Source organism: Chelonoidis abingdonii, chromosome 1, assembly GCF_003597395.2.
Source record: "Chelonoidis abingdonii isolate Lonesome George chromosome 1, CheloAbing_2.0, whole genome shotgun sequence".
In the NCBI taxonomy this organism is placed as follows: Eukaryota; Metazoa; Chordata; order Testudines; family Testudinidae; genus Chelonoidis; species Chelonoidis abingdonii.
Genome location: NC_133769.1, coordinates 8,296,141 through 8,318,964, shown reverse-complemented (window position 1 = coordinate 8,318,964; position 22,824 = coordinate 8,296,141). Strand labels below are relative to the sequence as shown.

General features: G+C 48.5%; 1 protein-coding gene across 11 annotated transcripts in view; it reads right to left on the bottom strand.

Moving 5' to 3' along the window:
• GOLGB1 (golgin B1) overlaps nucleotides 1-22,824 on the bottom strand; it is a 127,145-nt gene that overhangs the window by 91,227 nt on the left and 13,094 nt on the right. For 4 of the 11 annotated variants that reach the window (XM_075063931.1, XM_032803434.2, XM_075063914.1 and 1 more), the window contains exons 2-7: nucleotides 22,144-22,240; nucleotides 20,505-20,651; nucleotides 19,832-19,987; nucleotides 2,202-2,360; nucleotides 1,438-1,560; nucleotides 845-958 (exon numbers count right to left, since the gene is read on the bottom strand). In XM_075063931.1, the coding sequence (XP_074920032.1) occupies nucleotides 845-958; nucleotides 1,438-1,560; nucleotides 2,202-2,360; nucleotides 19,832-19,987; nucleotides 20,505-20,651; nucleotides 22,144-22,233 (789 nt within the window). In that variant the 5' untranslated portion in view covers nucleotides 22,234-22,240. The remainder of the gene's footprint in view (nucleotides 1-844; nucleotides 959-1,437; nucleotides 1,561-2,201; nucleotides 2,361-19,831; nucleotides 19,988-20,504; nucleotides 20,652-22,143; nucleotides 22,241-22,824) is intronic. The other 7 variants (XM_032803433.2, XM_075063949.1, XM_032803437.2 and 4 more) reach the window with 5 other exon arrangements.

The following is a 22,824-nucleotide window of genomic DNA, read 5'->3' as shown; positions in this document are numbered from 1 at the left end:
AATTCCATAATAAAGACACACAGACTGCAAATCCTATACTAGTCAAACACGTTTCACATACTGCAAGAGCCACTAAAATAGACAATAACCCTATTCACTTTCTTAAATCTTTAAGAAATTAGAAAGAAACTGGCTCAGCTCTGAGTCAGGTAAGCACTTACATGCTTGAGTTTGAGGACGCTCACCTATGAACCAGTCTCTTTCTAGTCCCCTAAAACTCTTAAGATGAATAAGGTCAGATCCTACCTGCTACTGGAGTTCCTATAAGCTTCCCACGGCTGGCAGGGGAATCTGGAAGTGGCCAAATCCTGCACAGTTCCTAAAAACTGTTTAAAAAAACCCCATGGAGGTGGTAATATTACATATTCCCCAAAAGCTGCAGTGCATTCATAACAAGAATTGGTGTTGCTCAAAATATTGGGACCTCCAAGTTCAAAGCCCCAGTCAGCTGGTGACACTGGAGGAGACAATGTTAGAAAAAAGGATGTTTTTGCCTGGAACTAGACATTCTGAGGATTCTACAGCAAGCATAAAAAGGAGTCAGGTGGCCCCATACCTGAAGGTAACAAGACTCAACAACTCAGTCACAGAGCTGTGCCATCAATTCTGGTCACCACACCCCCAATGCAGCACCAAAAACAAAAATGCACTCTCTTTGGGAGCGGGCAGTTTTGAACTTTGAGCTCAAGGAATTCTCAGCTTCTTTCATGCTAGACACGTGGTCCCTGTAATAGGGAGCTATGTCAGACGCTAGGCTTTTGATGAAACAGTTGCACCTGTTAACAGTAAAGGAACACAAGAGAACAGAGCACAGCTATAGTACATTGAAAGCATGAGGAGGTACCTTGTTCTTTTCTTCCGCACCATGCAGCTCCCGCTGCAGCAGTTCCACCACCTGAGTTCGTCCTAAGAGAGCCGCTTCCTGTTCCTCCAGCATTCTCTGCAGTGTCCTCAGGTTCTATGAGAGATACACAAAATGCTGCATCATCTACATTAGAAACTGAGAGAACAGTAGCAGCCCAAAGCACAGGAGGGCTAGTTACACAGGAGGATCCCATCCCAGCCATACCCCAACTCTGTGTATCTTAGGTACTTATATAGCTCCCATTTAGTATCAGCATATTTATCCTGCCAACACCCCTGTGAGGTAGAGAAATACTATTATTCCCCATTTCTACAGACCTGGCACCTGAGGCACAGAGACACTAGTGATTTACCCCATAGTAACACAGGAAGTCTGTGATAGAGCAGGCAACTGAACCCAGATTTCCCAAGTCTCAGGATAGCATCCTAATCACTGAACCACCTTCCTCTCAACTTCCGAGTTTCTTTGTTTGCCTGCACACATGCCTGAGTCGCAAATCCCACTGAACTCATGCTATTTTTCCTTCTCGTGTTCTACAAAAAGCAGGGGGCTGTCAAACCCATCAAACACACCTGCTCCATCTGAGCTTCTCGATCTGATTGGGGCACTGCCTGGTGTAATTCAGCACGGTGTTGGTGAACCTGCTCTTCTAGGAGAGCATCCTTCTCACAAATCACCTCCTGCAGGGAGCTCAGCTGTAAGCCATAGTACATAGCATGAGAAATATCACTTGGCTAACTGAGAAACAAGGTAGAAATTCCAAAGACAGTACTAAGGACTGAGGCCCATTCTGGGGGTGTCAGGCACACAGACCATCAGGAGTTTTTCCATCCTACTTTTTGTGGCGTGTGTTACGTGTGAAAATAGATTTGAACTAGAAGCCAAGATGTCCTGAGTAGTACAAGCCTCTGATATAGCCATGCCAACTCAAAGAGATGATTTCACATATGCTTACATATTTACTGACAACATTTCAGACTTTGGAAGTACAAAAAGTGCAGATTACATTTTACACATACCCAGAGTCTAGAAAGCTACAATTTCCATGCAATTACAGAAACATACAGTTTCTGTTGTTGGACTTGTGTTGAATGTCACAATCCATCATTTTAGCCATCAAAATCAAAAGCCTGCAAGTCTAGCTAATATTGTAAAGATTGGTACTAAAAGGCACTGTATAAAACAACCTAACATAACATCACAGTGCTCACTCCCCTAGTTGGGACAATAGTCTTCTAACTTACTTTGCCATTTCTTACTCACCTTTCACTATGAAGTCACTGATTGTTACCAGCAGACAGTAAATATATCAATGGCTAGAAATCCATCTCCATACCTGGGCTGCTTGCTTGGCCTGAGTATCTGTCAGGCTCTCTCTAGTTACAGCCAGCTGCTCCATCAGGTTCCTGACAGTCTCCTCCTGCTCCTGGAGTTTCTGTTTGAGTGCTTCAGCCTCCTCTTTCTGCTCTTCATTGGTCCTCTGATTATTCTGAAGCTGCAAGTGGACAGGAGAAATCAGAAAAGTAGATATTAGTTAATTATATTAGACCAAGGATAGGCAACCTATGGCACACATGCCGAAGGTGGCACGCAAGCTGATTTTCAGGGGCACTCACACTGCCCAGGTCCTAGCCATCAGTCTGGGGGGCTCTGCATTTTAATTTAATTTTAAATGAAGCTTCTTAAACATTTTAAAAACCTTATTTACTTTACATACAACAATAGTTTAGTTATATATTATAGAAAGACATCTTCTAAAAACATTAAAATGTATTACTGGTACGTGAAACCTTAAATTAGAATGAATAAATGAAGACTCGGCACATCACTTCTGAAAGGTTGCCGACCCCTGTATCAGACAGTCTCAACCAGAGTGGAGCATGCTGTACTGTTATTAGAATCATGGGGTTAGAAGGGACAGCAAGAGTCATTTAGTATAACCCCCTGCCAAGATTCAGGATCTGTTGTGACTAAATCATCCAAGACAGATGGCTATCCAGCCTCCTTTTGAAAACCTCCTGTAGTAAGTGAAGGCCCTGATAAAGGCCCAGTATGAGGCCTGAACTAAAGTAATGGTTAAGACTTTGCCAACATAAAGCAAAGTTAAGCTCTGCTCACAGAAGCTGGCAAGGAACGGGCTGATGCTGCAAAAAGATACGTACCTAAAAGGTACTGAACACTAGAGATCAGAACATTCACATACTTGCACATTCCACACAGATAACAAGGAACAGGCCGACCCATCCCAATGACAGGGGCAAAAGGGTAATACAATGGATACAGTTGTTTTGTTCAAACCAACATGTACAAGGTGAGAGGCGGCACCTTACTACGTAGAGGGGTTGTACCTTGCTTTTCTTGTAACAGCACCACACTGTTGACTTATGTTGAGGCTGTGATCTACCACAAGTCTCAGACCCTTCCCAACAGTGCTGCGCCCAATCCAGTTATCCCCCATTCTGTATTTGTGCATTTGATTTTTTTCTTCTCTAAGTGTAATACCTTATATTGGTCTTTGTTGAATTACATTTTGTTTTCTATAGCCCAGTTCACCAATTTATCAAGATCACTCCGAATTTTAGCTCTATCCTCCAAAGTATTGGCAACCCACCTTAGATTTGTGTCACAGAATCATAGCAAGACAAGGGACTTCAAGAGATCTTCTAGTCTTGGCCTCAAGGCAGGACTAAGTATTATCTAGTGCTTAACTACCCTGACAGTGAGGAAGTTTTTCCTAATGTCCAAACTAAACTGCCCTTGTTGCAATTTAAGCCCATTGCTTCTTGTCCTATACTCAAGGTTAAGGAAAACAATGTCTTTCCCTCCTCCTTGTAACAACTTTTCTGTACTTGAAAACTGTTATGTCCAGCCTCAGTCTTCTCTTTTCCAGTCTAAACAAACCCACTTTTTTCAATCTTTCCTCATAGGCATGTTTTCTAGAGCTTTAATAATTTTTGTTGCTCTTCTCTGGACTTTTTCCAATTTGTATACATCTTTCCTGAAATGTGGCACTCAGAACTTGACACAATACTCCAGTTGAGGCCTAATCAGTGTAGAGTAGAGCGAAAGAATTACTTCTCGTGTCTTAGACTCATAGACTTTAAGGCCAGAAGGGACCATTATGATCATCTAGTCTGACCTCCTGCACAATGCAGGCCATAACATCTTCTGATCCACTTATATAACAAACCCCTAACTATGTCTGAGTTATTGAAGTCCTCAATTGTGGTTTGAAGACCTCCAGCTGCAGAGAATCCTCCAGCAAGTGACCCACCCATGCTGCAGAGGAAGGCGAAAATCTCCAGGGCCTCTGCCAATCTGCCCTGGAGGAAAATTCTTCCGATCCCAAATCGGCGATCAGTTAAACCCTGAGTATGTGGGCAAGACTCACCAGCCAGCACCCAGGAAAGAATTCTCTGCAGTAACTCAGATCCCATCCATCTAACATCCCATCCCAGACCACTGGGCATACTTACCTGCTGATAATTTGGCAATTGATCTTTGATTAATTGCCAAAACTAGCTATCCATCATACCATCCCCTCATAAACTTATCAAGGTTAGTTTTAAAGCCAGATATGTCTTTTGCCCCACTACTCCCCTTGAGGTGTTCCAGAACTTCACTCCTCTAAGGTTAGAAACCTTCACTAATTCAAGTCTAAACTTCCTAGTGTCCAGTTTATACCCATTTGTTCTTGTGTCTACATTGGTACTAAGCTTAAATAATTCGTCTCCCTCCCTAATATTAATCCCTCTGATATATTTATAAAGAGCCATCATATTCCCCCTCAACCTTCTTTTGGTTAGACTAAACAAGCCAAGCTCTTGATTACAATACTCCTGCTAATACAGCCCACAATGATGTTTGCCTTTTTTTTTTTTTTGGCAACAGTGTTACACTGTTGACTCATATTTAGCATGCAATTCAATATGATCCTCAGATTCCTTTCTGCAGTATTCCTTCCTAGGCAGTCACTTCCCATTTTGTATGTGTGCAACTGATTGTTCCTTCCTAAGTGGAGTACTTTGCATTTGTACTTATTAAATTTCATCCTATTTACTTCAGACCATTTCTTCAGTTTGTCCAGAACATTTTGAGTTTTAATCCTATCCTCCAAAGTATTTGCAACCCCTCCCCAGCTCTGTGCCATTATCTAAATCATTAAGATGTTGAACAGACCCGGATCCAGAAATGATCCCTGTGGGACCCCCCTGATATCCTCTTCCAGGTTGTCTGTGGACCACTAACAACTACTCTCTGGGAACCAGGGTTTAAATTCTCAAGGATTATTTCCCAGAGACCCCCCATACCACTCGGGGCCCTTGGCTTCAGCCCCGCAGTGTACGGGGAGATTTTGACAAACCAGTAAAGTACCTGAAACCACTATGGCTTATTGCCAAAAGCAGCCTAGTCAGCAGTTTCAGCTTGACCAAGACAGGAGGGGAGAGTGTTTGGGGTGTCACAGAAAGGCCAGCTTGACCCCGCATCCTACCTGATAAGAACTGTGTTTAAGTTGCTGATACATGGATTTTAGAAGAGCGGGATGTGCCCCAGGAATGTGTATTGGGGCCTCAAGGCTGCAAGCTCTGGAAAAACCTGGTTAATCAATAATCAGAAGGAACTTCTAGCTTGACCATTGAAACTGCTTACTTAACAAGTTGTCTTTAAGGGTCATGTCATTCTATTACTAATGTATAGAAAAGGGGAAAAAGTTTGAGGTAGTTGGACTCTTTTGAGACTCATTTGGACTCTCCTTCTGGATACATCTTGCAGTCCCCACCAGCAGACGGAAGATTTGGCCACCGGAAGTGTCACTCGAAAGCCACTCTCAGCTTTGGTAATTATCAAGGGTCGGGAGTGTTTTATTAACCTGTTGCAGATATTTGTAAGTGCTTAAGATTAAGTAAAGTTTAGCTTTAAGTGACAGCACTCCTGTGTTGTCCTGTTTGTGCCAGCCATCTATTGGTTGGATGGCCGTGTTTCCCCTGATTTATCTCCTGACACCAGCTCGCACAGACTAAATGTTACCAAGAGCTTTGGGTTGAAAGAACCCCAGGTAACAGCGGGAGGTGCCAGGACTCCTGCAGGTTTAAAAATATTTACCGGAACTCTCCTCTGGTGGGTTCCAGCTGAATTTAATCCCTGCTAGGAACAGTTTTCCAAACAATTATGCACCCACCATATAGTAGCTCCATCTAGGTTGTATTTCCCTAGTTTGTGTATGAGAAGGTCATGTGAGATAGTATCAAAAGCCTTACTAAAGTCAAAATATACCACATCTGCCACTTCCACCAGGCTTGCTACCTGTGTCAAAGAAAGCTACTAGGTTGCTTTGATATAATTTGTTCTTGACAAATCCATGCTGTTACCCAGAAGATAATAAGGTGATAAGTGTCTGCAATTTGATTGCTTAATTAATTATTTGCTCCATTATCTTACTTAGTACTGAAGTTAAGCTGACTGGTCTGTAATTCGCCAGGTTGTTCTCATTCCCCTCTTTATAGATTAGCTGTATATTTGCCCTTTTCCAGTCCTCTGGAATATCACCCATCTTCCAAAGAACTAAAAAATAATGGCAGCTGAGGTACAAATGATCAGGACTTGATAATATTTATAATGGTGTAAATAAAATAAAGTCCAGACCAGTGTAGCAGGGTGGTCACCCCACTCCAGCTCAGAAAGGGGTAAAAGCCAGCCCTTTTAGAGATGGCTGGGGCTGAAAGCAGCCAAGGGAGGCTGATTGGGTAAGCAGCCGCAGGTGTGGCCAATTAGAGTCCAGCTGGCCCTGATAAAAGGGCTGGGAGCTAGGCAGGGGGAGTCTCACTCCAGTGGTGGAGTAGGAAGGCCCTGGCTACTGGCTAGAGAAGGGTCTCTCAAATAGAGTAGTGCTGGGGAAGGACAGGCAGAGCTGGGGAGCTCTGGCCAAGCGAGTCCCAGGCTGAGGCTGGGCTAAAAGGGCCTGTGGTGGTACGGAGGCTGCAGTAGTGCAGCCAGGCCAGGAAAAGGCAGCAAGTCCAAGCCCCCTTGCCAATGATGAGCAGCCATTTCAGACTACAGTTTGCCCCTCAGAAAAAAGGGAATAGATGAAAACTGGCAGTCACTGAGAAAAGGTGGGCTTTGGGGAATTAGAGTTCCCCAGGGAGACGAGGACCCCTTAGTGTGGGGCACTGCTGCAGTGCACTACCCCAGAGAAGGGGCACCGTGGGCCAGGAGGGACGTGGGGCCTCAACTAAAGAGTGGTACCTGAAGAAAGGAAGAAGCAGGCAGCAGCAAGGGAGACACTGGCCAACAGGAGGTGCTCTAAAGCTGGAAGAGCTAATTCCCAGACCAACCAGCAGGAGACTCTGCACCAGTGAGTGCTCTGCCATGCTGCATGTGGTGGAGAATGCAGGTATAATCGGTCACCCCGGATACAGGGGAAGGAGAAGTAGTACTGGGAATAATTGCCTGGAGGGAACTAGAGATAGGGATGATGGATCCTGGTTACACAGAGGGGTTCTTTGCTGAGGGTTCCTGCACCATTCCAGGGTCAGGTCCCCAGAGGAAAGGGGCAGTCTGACAGCACACGAGGCTTGTGCATGAGATTGGGGAGACTCACCAGAGGCATTGTGAGGTGCAGCGGGCCCTGCAGGAACAGTTGTGGAGGCTGGTAGAGGAACAATGGGCCCTGATAAAGCTCCTCAGAAGGGAGTTTCAGAGCAGCTGTGGAGAAGGGTGTGAGAAACTGAGTGCCAGGGCCAGGAGGCCTGTGGCGGAGCACAAGGCTTGCTATGCCTGCAGGTGGTGTGAACATTTAAAAAGGGATTATCCCTACTGAGATGGGGGCAGGGCACCTCACCCAGAGCAGGGAAAGGGGCAAGTCCCTAAGACAGCCCGCCTGGTAAGGAGAACCAGAGGACAACAGACATGTTGGGCCTGTGGACGAAAAGGACACCTGCACGTGGAATGCCCAGGCAGGTGAGCCCCAGCAAGAAGGGGGATTTGGGACAGACTCTGAGCGTCTCAAGGCAGCAAAAGGGCAGAGAGTCTGTTTTGGCTGTCGTGAGCAGGGCCATATAAAGAGAGAGACTGCTCCCTCACAGGAGGGTGGCTGAGGAAGAAGAGGCTGGAGAAGCAAGAAAGTAGAAGGCAAGCAGGAGGGATGCTGCAGTGCTGGCAGTAGACCTGCCTAGGAGCCATCCCAGAGAGACAGAAGGACACTGGGACAGAGTGGGCCCAGCAAGAGGCCAGGACTCAGACTGTCATGGAGTAGGCCACAACATGGACCCAGACCCTCAAGGAAGAGGTGTCGGGAGACTCTGGCCTTTGTGTGCAGCTGGAGGCTGAAGAGCAGGCCCTGCCACAAAGCAGAGGCCAATGCCAAGGACATGGCCAGGGAATGGGAGGCAGTGGTAGATGAACAAGAACGTCTGTGTAAGCAGCTGGCCGAAGCTGAAGAGGTAAGCACACCGGGGGGTGGGGGGGGGGATCCCTCTGGACTGGCATTAACGTGACTTTATGTTTATTAACAGGCCCAGATCGTGGCAGGTAGAACTCATCAAATCAAGGCTCCTTTGCACCTGCTCCCGAGACCTGCCTTTGATGAGCCAATTGTTGAGATATGGGAAAATCTGGACCCCTCGATGTCTCAGGTAAGTGGCCGCTGGTGCCATGCATTTTGTGAACATCTTGGAGCCGAAGACAGGCTAAATGGCAGCGCCATGAACTGGGAATGGCGGTCGCCCACCATGAAGCGAAGGAAACACTTGTGAACCGGGAATATGGAAATAAGCATCCCGTAAGTTGAGAGCAGTGTACCAGTCTCAAAGATCCAGGGAGGGGATGATGGAGGCCAGTGAGACCATGCGAAAAAAGTGGTTACTCACCTTCTCGTAACTGTTGTTCTTCGAGATGTTGTTCATCTTCATTCCAAGCTCGTGTGTGGGCGCCGCTTGCATGCCAGCCGGAAGATTTTCCCTTAGCAGCGACCACAGGGTTAGCCCAGGTGCCCCCTAGAGTGGGGCTACCATGATGCCCTATATAGGGTCCTGCCAACCCTCCATCCCCTCAGTTTCTTCTTGCCAGCATTCCAACAGTGGGGCAGGAGGGTGGGTATTGGAATGGACATGAACAACACTTCTCAAAGAACAACAACAGTTATGAGTGTAGTAAGTGAAGGCTCTGATAAAGGCCCAGTATGAGGCCTGAGGCCTGAACTAAAATAATGGTCAAGACTTTGCTAACATAAAGCAAAGTGAAGCTGTGAGCCAGAGGCAGGCCCTGCTCACAGAAGCTGGCAAGGAAAGGGCTGATGCTGCAAAAAGATACGTACCTAAAAGGTACTGAACACTAGAGATCAGAACATTCACATACTTGCACATTCCACACAGATAACAAGGAACAGGCCGACCCATCCCAATGACAGGGGCAAAAGGGTAACATGATGGATAGAGTTGTTTTGTTCAAACCAACATGTACAAGGTGAGAGGTGGCACCTTACTACATAGAGGGGTTGTACCTCAATACGTCAGGAGTGATGTGTAACTTGTTTGTACCTGTGTATAAGAATGCATCCCTGGGGCGATGTCTTTGTCCTGCCTAGGGGGCAGTGGAAAGTCCTGCCACTGACTGAGCTGAGTCCATTGCCAAGAGGCACTTTCTCATAGTATGCCCTGAATTAGGCTAAGAAACCTACAGGGAACTGCCATTGTGTCCAAGATCGCAATAAAACCTAGCAGACGTGACTTTGCACCTTACAAGTCTGTGGTCATTGGGGGTTCTCGTCGGGTCTGGTGCATCAGCTATCTGCAGAGCTGGGGCAGCACACAGGGCGAGCACATGCACGCAGCTGACTGATACCAACAAGGAGACAGCAGAGCACCGCACCGGTAGCACATCTGACAACGAGAAGGTAACCATTTTTAATTCTTCGACTGATTGTTCATGTCCTTTCCAAGCAGGTGACTCAAGCCTGAATTTAGGCAGTGGCGTCGGAGTTTACTGCAGACTGGAGCACTGCACAGCTGAAGGGTGCATCATCTCTAGCCTGATGCGGGATGGCGTAATGCGACGTGAAAGTATGGATTGAAGACCATGTGGCAGCTCTGCATATTTCCTGTGTCGGGACTTGAACCAGGAATGCTGCGGAAGAGGCCTGTGCCCTTGTGGAGTGGGCTGTGGTTGGCGGGGCAGTCACCTTAGCTTGATTGTAGCATTTACGGATGCAGGCTGTGATCCAGGAGGAAATACGCTGTAATGAGACAGGTAGCCCTTTCATCCTGTCGACCACAGCAATGAAAAGTTGGACTGATTTCCTGAATGGTTTGGTTCTTTCGATATAAAATGTGAATGTCCAGGGAATGCAGACTATCCTCCAGCAGGGAGCAATGTGGTTTGGGAATAGAACACAGGGAGAAAAATGTCCTGACCCCTGTGGAATTGGGAGACCACCTTAGGGGGAAACGCCAGGTGTGGCCTGAGTTGGATCCTGTCCTTGTGAAAAACAGCGTATGGAGGCTCGGACGTCAGGGCTCTGAGCACTGAGACCCTCCTAGCTGAGGTGATAGCAACAAGGAAAGTGACCTTTTAGGAGAAATACAGTAGGGAGCACATAGCGAGGGGCTCAAAAGGGGGCCCCGTGAGGGCAGAGAGGACCAAATTAAGGTCCCAGGCAGGGACAGGTTGTCACGTATGCGGGAAGAGAGTCTATCCAGGCCTTTGAGGAAGTGGCTGACCAGTGGGTTAGCGAAGACTGAAACTCCGTCAGCTCCTGGGTGGAATGCAGAGATGACAGCCAAGTGGACCTGGACTGAGGAGAGAAAAGCCCCTGCTGTTTTAGATGGAGTAGGTAGTCTAAAATGAGAGGAAATCGGGAAGAGCAACGGAGCTTGACCCTGCTGTTCTGCCCAGATGGAGAAATGCTTCCACTTGGCCGTGTATGTGGCCCTGGTGGAGGGCTTCCTGCTACCAAGGAGGATTTGCCTCACCTGTTGTGAGCACTGCATTTCCGCTGGGTTCAGCCATGGAGCAGAGAGGTGTGAGGTGGAGCGAATCCAGGTTTGGGTGCTGAAGGCAGCCTTGATCCTGTGCAATCAGGTCCGGGAGCAGGGGCAACGCGAAGGGTGCCTGTACGGACATCTGCAGAAGCGACGTGAACCAGTGTTGGCGCGCCCATGCCGGCGCTATCGGTATGACTCCAGTACAATCTCTGTGAATCTTGAGGAGTACCCCGTAGAACATCGGAATGGGAGGGAAGGTGTAGAGGAGGCCCCCTTCCCACAAGAGGAGGAAGGCATCCGTGAATGATCCTAGGCTGCACCCCATGAAGGACCAGAACTGTTGGCACGTCCTGTTGTGCTGCAAGGCGAACAGGTCTATCTGGGGATAGCCCCAGCAACAAAAGATTGAACGTACCACATCCCAGCGAAGGGACCACTCGTGACTGTTGAACGAGAGGCTGAGGGTGTCCGCCAGATCGTTTTGCACCCCTGGGAGGTAGGATGCCATCAGATAGATTGAATTCTGTACACAAAAGTCCCATAAAGCGAGGCTTCCCAGCACAGGGGAGAGGAGCATGCGCCCCCATTTGTTGATTTAGAACATCGCCAAGGTATTGTCTGTGAGGATCGCTACACACCTGCCTGTCAAGTGGAATTTGAAAGTCTGGCAGGCAAGGCGCACCACCTGCTGCTCCCTGATGTTGATGTGCAAGGAGAGGTCCTCAGGGGAACAGAGGCCCTGGATCCTGAGATTCCCCAGATGTGCCCCCCCATCCCAGATCCAAGGCGTCTTACCAGGGACAGGGATGGTTGTTCATATACTGCAAGTCTAGAATGGGTCTGAGGCCCCCTTTCACATTAGGAAATACTGGGAGTAGAACTCCCTGCCCCTGAGCTCCTGGGGAACTTCCTCCATGGCCCCTACTGCGAGGAAGGACTGCACTTCCTGGATTAGAAGTTGCTTGAGAGAGGGATCTCTGAAGAGGAACGGGGAGAGGGGCTGGTGGGATGGGAGGGAGGAAAACTGAATAGAATATCCCCTCTCTACCGTGCCGAGCACCCAACTGTCTGATTCCGGGATGGTCCAGGACCAGGCACAGTAGACGGGATGAAAAGGTAAGGTTGGTAGGATCCAAGGTCCTGACTGGTAGGTCATCTTCGACTGCACCATCAAATTTGGGGTCTAGGCCCTGATGGAGACTGCGGTTGGCTGGAGGACTGTCTGGAGAATGGATGTTGCCTCCTCCTGCGCGGGGCCTCCGGGTGGTTTTGGGGCTGGTACAGCCGCTGAGCTGGCTGCAGCCTGAATTGCCTGCGCTGGGTGGCCGGATTGTGCAGGCCGAGCAATCACAACATGGCCCTTGAATCCTTTAGGCTATGGAGCCTTTTGTCCATTTTCTCGGAAAACAGCATGGGCCCTTCAAAGGGAAGGTCTTGTATGGTCTGCTGGACCTCATGAGGAAGGCCAGAGACCTGAAACCAGGACCCCCGCAGCATCACCAGTCCGGTGGCCAGCGTGCGGGAGGCTGCATCCGCCACATCCAGGGCCACTTGGAGGGATGCACGCGAAATCAGCTTCCTCTCCTCCACCAGAGTGGAGAATTCTGATTGTGATTCCTGGGGAAGGAGTTCAGCAAACTTGGACAAAGCTGAGCATGTGTTATGGCCATACCAGCTAACTATAGCCTGCTGGTTGGCTATGTGCAGCTGCAGCGCCCCCCCATTGGTAGGAAGGTCTACTCAAAGAGGTCTAGCTTCTTGGCCTCCCCGTTCTTTGGCGTAGACCCTTGAAACCCCTGACGTTCCCTTTGGTTGGCCGCATCCACAACCAGAGAGTCCAGGGGAGGGTGAGCATACAGGTGCTCATGGCCCTTGGAAGGCACGAAGTAGCGCCTCTCCGACTTTTTGGCCATAGAGGCCAGAGAGGCTGGGGTCTGCCATAGGGTGCGGGACATGTAGGCTATTGTTTTAATCAGCGGTAGGGTGACCCTAGACAGGCCTGAGGGAGCCAGGATGTTCACTACAGGGTCCACATCCACCTCTACCTCCTCAGTCTGAATAGCCAGGCTCTGGGCGGCCCGTTTGAGCAGTTGTTGGAGCACCCAGTTGTCCTCTAAAGCTGATGCCACAGAGGTCCCCGTGACCACTTCATCCGGCGAGGAAGAGGAGGAAATCACTTGCAGGGGACCTTCCTTGCTACTCTCAGCTCCTGCTGGGTCCTGCGGCACACGGTACTCAGGTTGTGTGGCCAGTGCGGATGTAGGAGGCGGTACTGTAACCAGTACCAGGGTCAATGCCGAACAACGAGACGTACTGAACGGTGCCTGTGGCGTCGAGGACATGACCCCCATCAGTGCCAGTGTCTGACAGGGAGCTGCCGGATCCTGTTGAGAAGGAGGCATGCTCCTCTCGGACGGCCGTGCCACTAGTGGAGGCATTTGCACCAGAGCCACTGACATCAAGCTGACCAACGCAGACCTGGATCATGGGCCATTCACTTGGCCCTGGGCCTGATGGTAAGCCCAGGGGTCCAGAACGGCCACTGGGAATGCGGTTGCCATTGCTATTGCCAAGGCACCGGGTAAGGTCGCTGACTTCTTTGCGAAGCCAACCTCCTGCTCCTTGATCTATTGGAGCAGTAGGATTCCACCTTGGATTCCGAGGTTTCCAAGTACGAAGACCAAGGAGGGGCAATACCCACTGTCGCCGGCGAGCGGTAACGCAAGTCCAGGGAACAGGGCAGTCGTTCTCTCTGCGCCAGTGCCACCAGAGTGGCGCGGGAATAGAGGCATCATTATAGCTGGCCTGCCCCTCAATTGGCGCGGGGACGCCAGTACCGGGAGGCTTAACAAGTCTAAGACCACCTCAAAGGCCTCCGGTGTTGATGGGAGGCACACATCCTCACAGAGGTCCAGGGAACTGGACCGGTCCGGACTCGACTGTACCCCTGCAGGAGTCGACTGAACTTTGGCAGGTGGTGCCTGAGGAGCAGCTTGTCACACCACACTTTGTGGACGGCGCTGGCCTTTAAGGGTCCTGGTGGGGTGATCGGCCCCTCACAGGCCTCTCCTTTTTCGCAGGCACCGGAGATGGTGATCAGTGCTGCATGAAGGCCGATTTCCTATGTTCCGATTCTCTCTGGTGCCAGGACTTACAGTTCTTAGATTGGGCCTCCTCTCTGGCTAATGGTGCTGGAGTGCTGCGCATCAAAGATGAGGCACTGGGTGCTGGGTCGGCAGGCTCAGGGTCCGAGTGTGACCGTAAGGATGCCTCCATCAGGAGCACTCTAAATCTTTGCTCTCTGTCCTTGGAAGTCCTGGGACGGAACCCCTTGCAGATGCGGCACCGGTCTCTTTGGTGGCTCTCTCCGAGGCACCTCAAGCAGGAAGAGTGCAGGTCACTCTTTGGTATAAACTTCCTGCAGTCCACACAGAGTTTAAACCCTGGGGACCCGGGCATGCCCCAGGAAGGGGCAAGGGTTACGTTGGGGTGGACTCTCCAACTAACTCTAAAACTATAAGGGAAAAAAAAAAAAAAAAAAAAAAAAAAAAAAAGAGAACTATATACACTGCTAGGCTTGCTGCAAGAGCGAGCAAAGTTTCAGCTAGCCGTTACCAGCGGTAAGAAGGAACTGAGAGGGTGGAGGGTTGGCAGGCCCCTATATAGGGCGCCATGGTGGCGCCATTCCAAGGGGTGCCCAGGCTGACCCTACGGACTCTGCTAAGGGAAAAATCTTCTGGCTGGCGTGCACACTGCACGCACACACCTGTTTGGAATGGACATGAACAACCACTCGAAAAAGAACTTCAACTTCTTGAGAGACTTGTTGAGGCAACACAGGTCTAGGATGGGTGTGAGGCCTCCTTTTGCTTTCGAGATTAGGAAGTACCAGGAGTAAAACCCCTTCCCTTTCATGTCCCAAGGGACCTCTGTGACAGTTCTCCCCAAAAGTATATATATAACTGGACTATGTTTTATGCTACGTATGCCATGTAACATATCTATATAAAGGTTATGATCTACTGAATATATTCATCCTATTTGTATGCATGTGTCGTTGTATTCAAAGTTATGAATATTGTCTGTATACTTGTTTGATTTTAAATAACCTTAGCAAGGCATTTGGTCAGCTTCTTTAGGAAGGAATTTGCAAGGTAAGTACCCAGTCAAGAAGCACTTAACGCACAATGGATCTTGGAAGGCTCCAATCCATGTAAGAAGTCTTCCTGGAGACATTCAAGATAGCATGTGGGCGATGGCTGCTGCCTGTAAAAACGGAGTCATGCATGGACATGTGACTTGCCCATGTAACTCCAAAACTCCATTTTGTAGCTGGATTCTACACAGGGGAAGGGAGGGAGAGAAAGTCTATTTATATCCCAGGGAGACCCCTTCATTTTGTCTTCAGCTGGCTAAAGAGATAGCCTCTCCACTCCCAAGGATACTTGAAAAACTGGAAAAAAGGACAGTATCTACACAGGATGTGAGTGAATGCTGGTCCAAGACTAGAAGGAGACTAGTCTGTAAAAGGAAGCTTACTGGAATTCCTCCAAGGTTGAGCTTTTCATCTGTATTCAGTTTTCTTACTGTATTAGACATAAATGTGCGTTTTCTATTTTATTTTGTTTGGTAAATCACTTTGTTCTGTCTGTTACTACTTAGAACCACTTAAATCCTACTTTCTGTATTTAATAAAAATCACTTTTTTACTTATTAAGCCCAAGTATGTATTAATACCCAGGGGAGGGGGCGCGGCAAACAGCTGTGCATATCTATTAGTGTTATAGAGGGTGAACAATTTATGAGTTTACCGTGTATAAACTTATTACAGGATAAAACGGATTTATCTGGGGTTTAGACCCCATTGGGAGTTGGGCATCTGAGCGTTAAAAACAGGAACACTTCTTAAGCTGCTTTCAGTTTAAGCCTACAGCTGTTAGCGGACATGGTTCAGACCTGGGTCTGGCTCAAACCAGGCAGGGCACTGAAGTCCCAAGCTACCAGGTTAGGAAAGCAGGGGCAGAAGTAGTCTTGGCACATCAGTTGGCAAACCCAAGGGGGTTTCTGTGATCCAACCAGACACAACCTCCTCTACCACCCCAGGCACAGAAGGTTCTTGACCTCCTCAATGAGGAGTTGCTTGTGAGAAGGGTTCCTGAAGAGGGATGGGGAAGGAGGAGGGACTGAAAATTGCAGGGTATTGACTGGGACATCACTCTTGACGCACCATCAAAAACAAGTGTTTCTGGCCCCTGGACTGTTTCACTGGCCAGACTGCACAGGTGAACAGGAGGTAGAAGGGCGGTGACGGCTGAACCCAGTGTCTGTCCCTTTTTCTAGCAGACCCTGGACGAGGTTGCAATGGCCTTGGAGGCGGCCGGAACTGCTTATGCTCCAACTGCGGCGTGCGCCTGCCAAGCAAGCGAAGGCTGGTTCTGGTGTCCTTCAGCCCATGCAGCCTCGCATCCGTTTGGTTAAAGAACAGACCATTCCCATTGAATGGGAGGTCTTAGATGGAGGTCTGTAGCTCCTGGGAGAGTGAAGAAGTGGAACTGTTCTTAATGTTTCCTCTGAATACCGTGTGGGTGCCTCAGTTTTCCCTATGCATTAAAAGTTTCCAGTGTGCATAAATGGCTGACAATTTTTCTTCTAGCAACAAATGGCCAGGGCCCTTCCCCCCTTGCAAGGGGATAGCTAAAGGTGAACAAAGATTAGGTAACCTCATGGCCTGGGAAAGAGACAAAGGCCAGAAAGGATGGGCTGGAGAGGGTTTCAGTTTGGAGCTAGCTGGGGACAGGAAGTGAGGGCAGACGGAGTTGTCTGGCTCGCTGGGCCCCAGAATGGACCCGGCTGAGGGATCCCCTTCTCTGTACCTATAAGCTCTGTTTTAGACCCTGTTCCTGTCATCTAATAAATCTCTGTTTTACTGGCTGGCTAAAAGTCACGTCTGACTGTGAAGTGGGGTGCGTGCAGGACCCTGTGGCTTCCCCAGGACCTCACCTGGGCAGACTTGCTGTGGAAAGCACACAGAGGGGCATATGCTGAATGTTCCAAGGTCAGATCCAGGAGGTGAAGCCGTGTGAGCTTCTTGCCCTGAAGACAGTCTGCTCCATGGGAGAGGAGACTCCTCAAAGTCCTGACTGGCTTTGTGGGGAGCAGTTCCAGAGCATCGCCTGGGGACTCCGTGACAGTCTGGTGGTTTGAAGTCAGGAGCTTGGTTTCACTACCACTTTGACTGCAGAGTCCGCCGCATCCCATGCCATTTGCAGGGAGCACCACGTCATTGAAGTGCCTTCCTGCACCAGAGTATCAAACTCTTGGGCCAAGTCCTGCAGAAGGGACTCCTTAAACTTACGGAAGGAGTCCCATAAAGTTGTAATAGCCCAACAAGGCCTAGTGATTTGCCACCCAAAATTGTAAACTGGCAGTGGAATAAATTTTCCTCCCAAACAAGTCCCGTCATTTGGCCTCTATTTTTCGGGGTTGAGCCGGACTAACCCTGCTTTTCCTTTCTGTTGGCTGCCAAGACCACCATCGAGCTGGAGTGTACAGATAATCAAAACTTTTGGCTGGTATAAAGCATCTCTTTTCGGCCTGTTTTGAGGTGGGAGGGATGGAGTAAGAAGTTTGCTGGGTGGACTTGGCAATTTTGAGGACCCCATTGTGCACCGGTAGCGTGTCGAGGCAGAGGCCGAAAGGACGTTGACTAGGGTGTCCATCGGCTCAGCCATCTCCTTCACTTCCAGGAGCAAGTTCTTGACCATTCGATGAAGGAGGGCCCAGAGGTCCTTAACGTCATCCAGTAGACTGGCCCTAGAGGGACCTGCTACTGCCTTGTCCAGAGACGAAGACGAGGACTGCACTGCACTGCTGGTGCGGGGCGCTGATCCTCCTCCTCCATAGGGGAAGGTGGCTTAGGAGTGGTCACAACCTCTTCAGCCTCAGTCTTCGGGTGTTCTCCCCACACAGTGCCCCATGCCATCAATGCCGGCAGCTGCTGCTCCAAGGCAGCAGCCAATGAGTGGAGTGATGGCTGCATAGCCATGATCAGAACTCCCCATACGTTCCAAAAAGGCCACTGCACAAGCCATTGACCTGGCTGCCACTGTGCTGGTACTGTGATCTTGGTCGCCCAGTCATAGAATCATAGAAGATTTGAGCTGCAAGAGACCTCAGGAGGTCATCAAGTCCAAACCCCTACTCACAGCAGGACCAACATCAACTAAAGTTTCCCAGCCAGGGCTTTGTCAAGCCAGGCCTTAAAAACTGCTAAGGATGGAGATTCCACCACCTCCCTAGGGAACCCATTTCAGTGCTTCACCACCCTCCTAGGGAAATAGTGTTTCCTAATATCCAAGCTAGACCTCCCCTACTGCACCTTGAGACTATTGCTTCTCGTTCTGTCATCTGCCACCACTGAGAACAGCTGAGCTCCATCCTCTTTGAAACCCCCTTTCAGGTAGTTGAAGGCTGCTGTCAAATCCTCCCTCACTCTTCTCTTCTGCAGACTAAATAAGCCCAGTTCCCTCAGCCTCTCCTCGTAAGTCATGTGCCCCAGATCCCTAATCATTTTTGTTGCTCTCCGCTCTCTCCAATTTGTCCACATCCTTTCTGTAGTTGGGAGCCCAAAACTGGACGCAATACTCCGGCACTGGTAAGGCCACATCTGAATAGAGGGGAATAATCACTTCCCTCAATCTGCTGGCAATGCTACTACTAATGCAGCCCAATATGCAAGTTGTTCCATTGGGTTCTAGGTGACGGGTTAAACCTTCCCTCAGTACCAGAAGAAGTGCCTTCCGGAGACCACGGAGGGATCATGGATGCTTGGGTCTGCTTCAAGACCACAGATAATGGTGACAGGTGTCTGGTAAGAGGAGACTGGTACTGGTGGCATGAAGACCAGTGTCGGTACCGGGGGGACAGGGGGTGGGACAGAGAATGCTCTCACAGTGTAGGCGACCTGGATCGGCGACAAGATGGTGATCACAGAAGTATAACAACTATTAACTCAGCAACAACAATAGCTATATTGTGGGCTAATAAATTCCTCTGCCTATGACCTCAGAACCTATTTAGATCAATGTACAGTTACCTCAAAACAGGAAGCACTCTCAAATTACCATCGAATCACTAGCTGACATCTGGGTTCTACCAAGAAAAATTACTGTCTTCTACTCGTGAAACTATGATGCTTATATGTCGAATTTCCCACAAAGAGATATTAAAAAACACATCAGCCTTTGTGGAGTTTCTACCTAACCCATCAGCTAGGGGTTTACTAATTTATCTCTATCTGTTTATCCAGTCTAATGTAACTGTGGATATTCTTGTACAAGTCTATAATCCTTTATTAATCTTAAACATTTGGCCTCAATCTTGTGGCAATGAGTTCCATAAGTTAACCATGAGCTAGTAAAAAACCCACTTCCAATCAGTTTAAATGTATTGCCTTTCAATTTCATTGATGCCTCCTTGCTCTTGCATCTCTGTCAACACTGCCTCCTCTGTTCCTATTTGATGGAAACCTATAGCTCAGAGAAAGATGCAAAGTTTTTTGGCCTAAAGAACAGATTATTAGTGTAGAAATATCAATAGGGCTCAGATAAGGCTTGCAAAGGGAAGTAGGCAGGTAAGTGGCTTGCAGAGATCACAGCTAACCACTCTGAGGGCCTCCACACCATGAGGAAGCAGGCCAGACTCTGGCTCCCACAGAGTACCCATATTCCTGTTGGAGTGTTTCTAATAGCAGGCACTGTGCCTCTAGGGGCAGGGTATTCAGAGAGAAAAAGAGGCCATTTAAAAAGAGGATCATGAATAGCAGGAGACATCAGGAACTTAATTGCTCTCCAAAAGCAAGAATACTACAATCACAGGAACCTACTCTGAGAGGAAAGGGAACCTAGCAGCTTATTGGTGTATTCCAACATCTCTTAGCACCCAGATTGTCAGTACATGCTAGAGCTTTCCCTAAAGTCATCTTTCCCACCTTCCTGTGATGCAGCTGCTCTTCTGGCAGGCTCTTTGCAGGCAACACTGATCCCTGCTCTGTCAGCTCCTCAATGCGTTTATTCAGAGCTGCCAGCTTGGCTTTGGCCTGCAGCTTCAGCTTTTTCAACTTAGCATCTGCAGCCTCCCTCTCTTCCTGTGGAAGAAAAAAGACACAAAAACTGTACTCAAGGTTCCATAGCACCATCCACAAGGAAATTAATTTGCCCTGAGGCCGCCAGCTTGCAGTCTTAGGGAATGTCAAAGAGACTTAAGTGTCTCCACATCAGAGAGGAGACCCCAAAGAAGCCAGAGACTGCACTCCACAGAAAACAGTAATAGCAGCATCTCAGGGTATGTCTACATTGCAATTTAACACCTGTTTGGCCCGTGCCAGCTGTCTCCAGCTCACAGGGCTCAGGCTAAGGGGCTGGTTAATTGCAGTATAGACATCTGGGCTTCCAGTGAAGCCTGGGCTCTAGGACCCTGCAATGTGGGAGTGTCCCAGAGCCCAGGCTCCAGCCAGAGCTCAAATGTCTACACTGCAATTAACTAGCCCCTTAGCCCAAGCCCCGTGAGTCCAAGTCAGCTGGTATGGGCCAGACCTGGATGTCAAATTGCAGTGTAGACATACCTTCAGCCTTACTCCCAGACCCCTGGTGGAAAAATGGTACCTTGAGTTCAACTTCTTTCTGCTGGAGCTGGGCATCCTTCTCTCGGATCAAATCCTTCAGCTGGACAGCCAGCTGCTCTGTGTGGGCCAGACGCTCCAGTATATCCTTGGGCATCTCCTCCCTGCTCTCCATTCCTGGCTCTGACACCTAGAGAAGGTCAAACAGACACTCTGAAAAAGTAACTCACTAAAACTAATTCCAAGACCACAGCATAGTGCCCAGAGGGAGACCTGCAACTCTGTATTTATGTTACAGCCTAGCCTAAATGCCTCACAAACTTTCCATTTAGTCTAATGAACTAGATCTGACCAGCTGAAATCAGGAGGAAAGTTCCAGATACTCTCAAAAAATATTAAAAGGAGCATCTCTGCTGTAACAGGATGTCATAACTATAAACACTGTAAAATCCCTCCTGGTCAGAGACACCAAAATCCTTTTACCTGTAAAGGGTTACGAAGCCCAGATAACCTGTCTGGCACCTGACCCAAAGAACCAATAAGGGGACAAGATACTTTCAAATCTTGGTGGGGGGAAGGCTTTTGTTTATGTGCTCTTCGTTTTGGGGGTTCTTCGCTCTTGGGACTAAGAGGGCCCGGACATCAGTCCATGCTCTTCAAATCTTTCTGAAGAAGTCTCTCATATTTCAAACTTGTAAGTAACAGCCAGGCAAGGTATGTTAGTTTTATCTTTGTTTCCCCAACTTGTAAATGTTCCTTTTGCTAGACGGTTTACCTCTGTTTGCTGTAACTTTGAACCTAAGAGTAGAGGGGGTTCCTCTGGGCTCTCTGAATCTGATTACCCTGTAAAGTTATTTTCCATCCTGATTTTACAGAGATGATTTTTACCTTTCTTTAATTAAAAGCCTTCTTTTTAAGAACCTGATTGATTTTTCCTTGTTTTAAGATCCAAGGGGGTTGGATCTGGACTCACCAGGAATTGGTGGAGGGGAAAGGAGCGGGAATGGTTAATTTCTCCTTGTTTTAAGATCCAAGGGTTTGGATCGGTGTTCACCAGGAACTTGGTGGAGAAGTCTCTCAGGGCTACCCAGGGAAGAGTTACAGTACTTGGGAGGGAGATATTCTGGGGGGGAGGTAGACAGAGTTTCCCAAATGACTCAAAGAATTTGGGTGGTGGCAGCAAAATCAGATCTAAGCTGGTAGTTAAGCTTAGAAGTTCTCATGCAGGTTCCCACATCTGTACCCTAGAGTTCAGAGAGTGAGGAAGGAACCTTGACACAGGACATCAGCAAATTTGAAAGACTTTACACAGCAGAGATACCACTGCTCCCTATGCAATCCACTGCTCCTACAGCCAGAACGAAACATGAGAGCATGTCCCCATGTGATTCAGTAGTCAGCTCTCCAAAACCCTCCCAGAAACCCCCTAGCTCACTTCAACTCTAGTTTCTTTCCCAACCCTCAAGTTGATCTAATAAGCTGAAGAGATCATATGGTTCTGCACTGCAGCAGCACAGAAGATGACATAAATGCAGAGGGAGTGGCAGTGGTGGAGGACACAAGTTTGGTGAGGTGCAAGGTGACAGGAATCAGGAGATGGTTATTCACAACTGGGACTTTGACATCCTGAACCAGCTCTGAGCAGCAACAGTGATAGTTCTGGCACGAGAGAGTGTACTCACAGTGGCAGAGGACTCAACTTGTACATCACTTCCATCCCCCGACAGCTCCTGCAGAACAGTGTTTGCTAACCCTGATAAGCGGCTCAGCATCTCAGGCCTGCAGCAAAACAGCAGCATAAAAAGAAAGACAACGACTTTAGGTAAGAGGCAAAAGAGCGAGGGAGAGCAAATGCATCTCCCTGCTGATCTCCAGTACCATGCAACAAGAAACATTTCTTCCTTGCTGATAAAGCAGAAGCCAAAGTAAAACCCAAAAAGTCAATAACTTTTATGCTGTGGCTAAGAAGGGTAATTCAGACCCTGGTTGTATAAGCAGGGGAATACAAAGTAGAAGTAGAGAGGTATTGTTTCTAATGTATAAGTGAGACAAAAAGTGAGCTACAAGAATGATGCAATATCTGAAAAACCTGACTAACAGCAGAGACTAAATAAGTGTGGGGTATGTCCATACTACAAGTGCTTCAGCTGCAGCACTGCTAGAAGCTGGCTACAGTGATCCACACATTCATGACCTCCAGGCTTGTGACCCACAGGAATGAAGCCATATACCCTGAAAAAACTTCCTCCTGAGGAAACTACAACGCATTGGTCACCTCCCAGAAAACACCATCCTAGCCACCATGGATGTAGAGGCTCTCTACACAAACATCCCACACACAGATGGAATACAAGCTGTTAGGA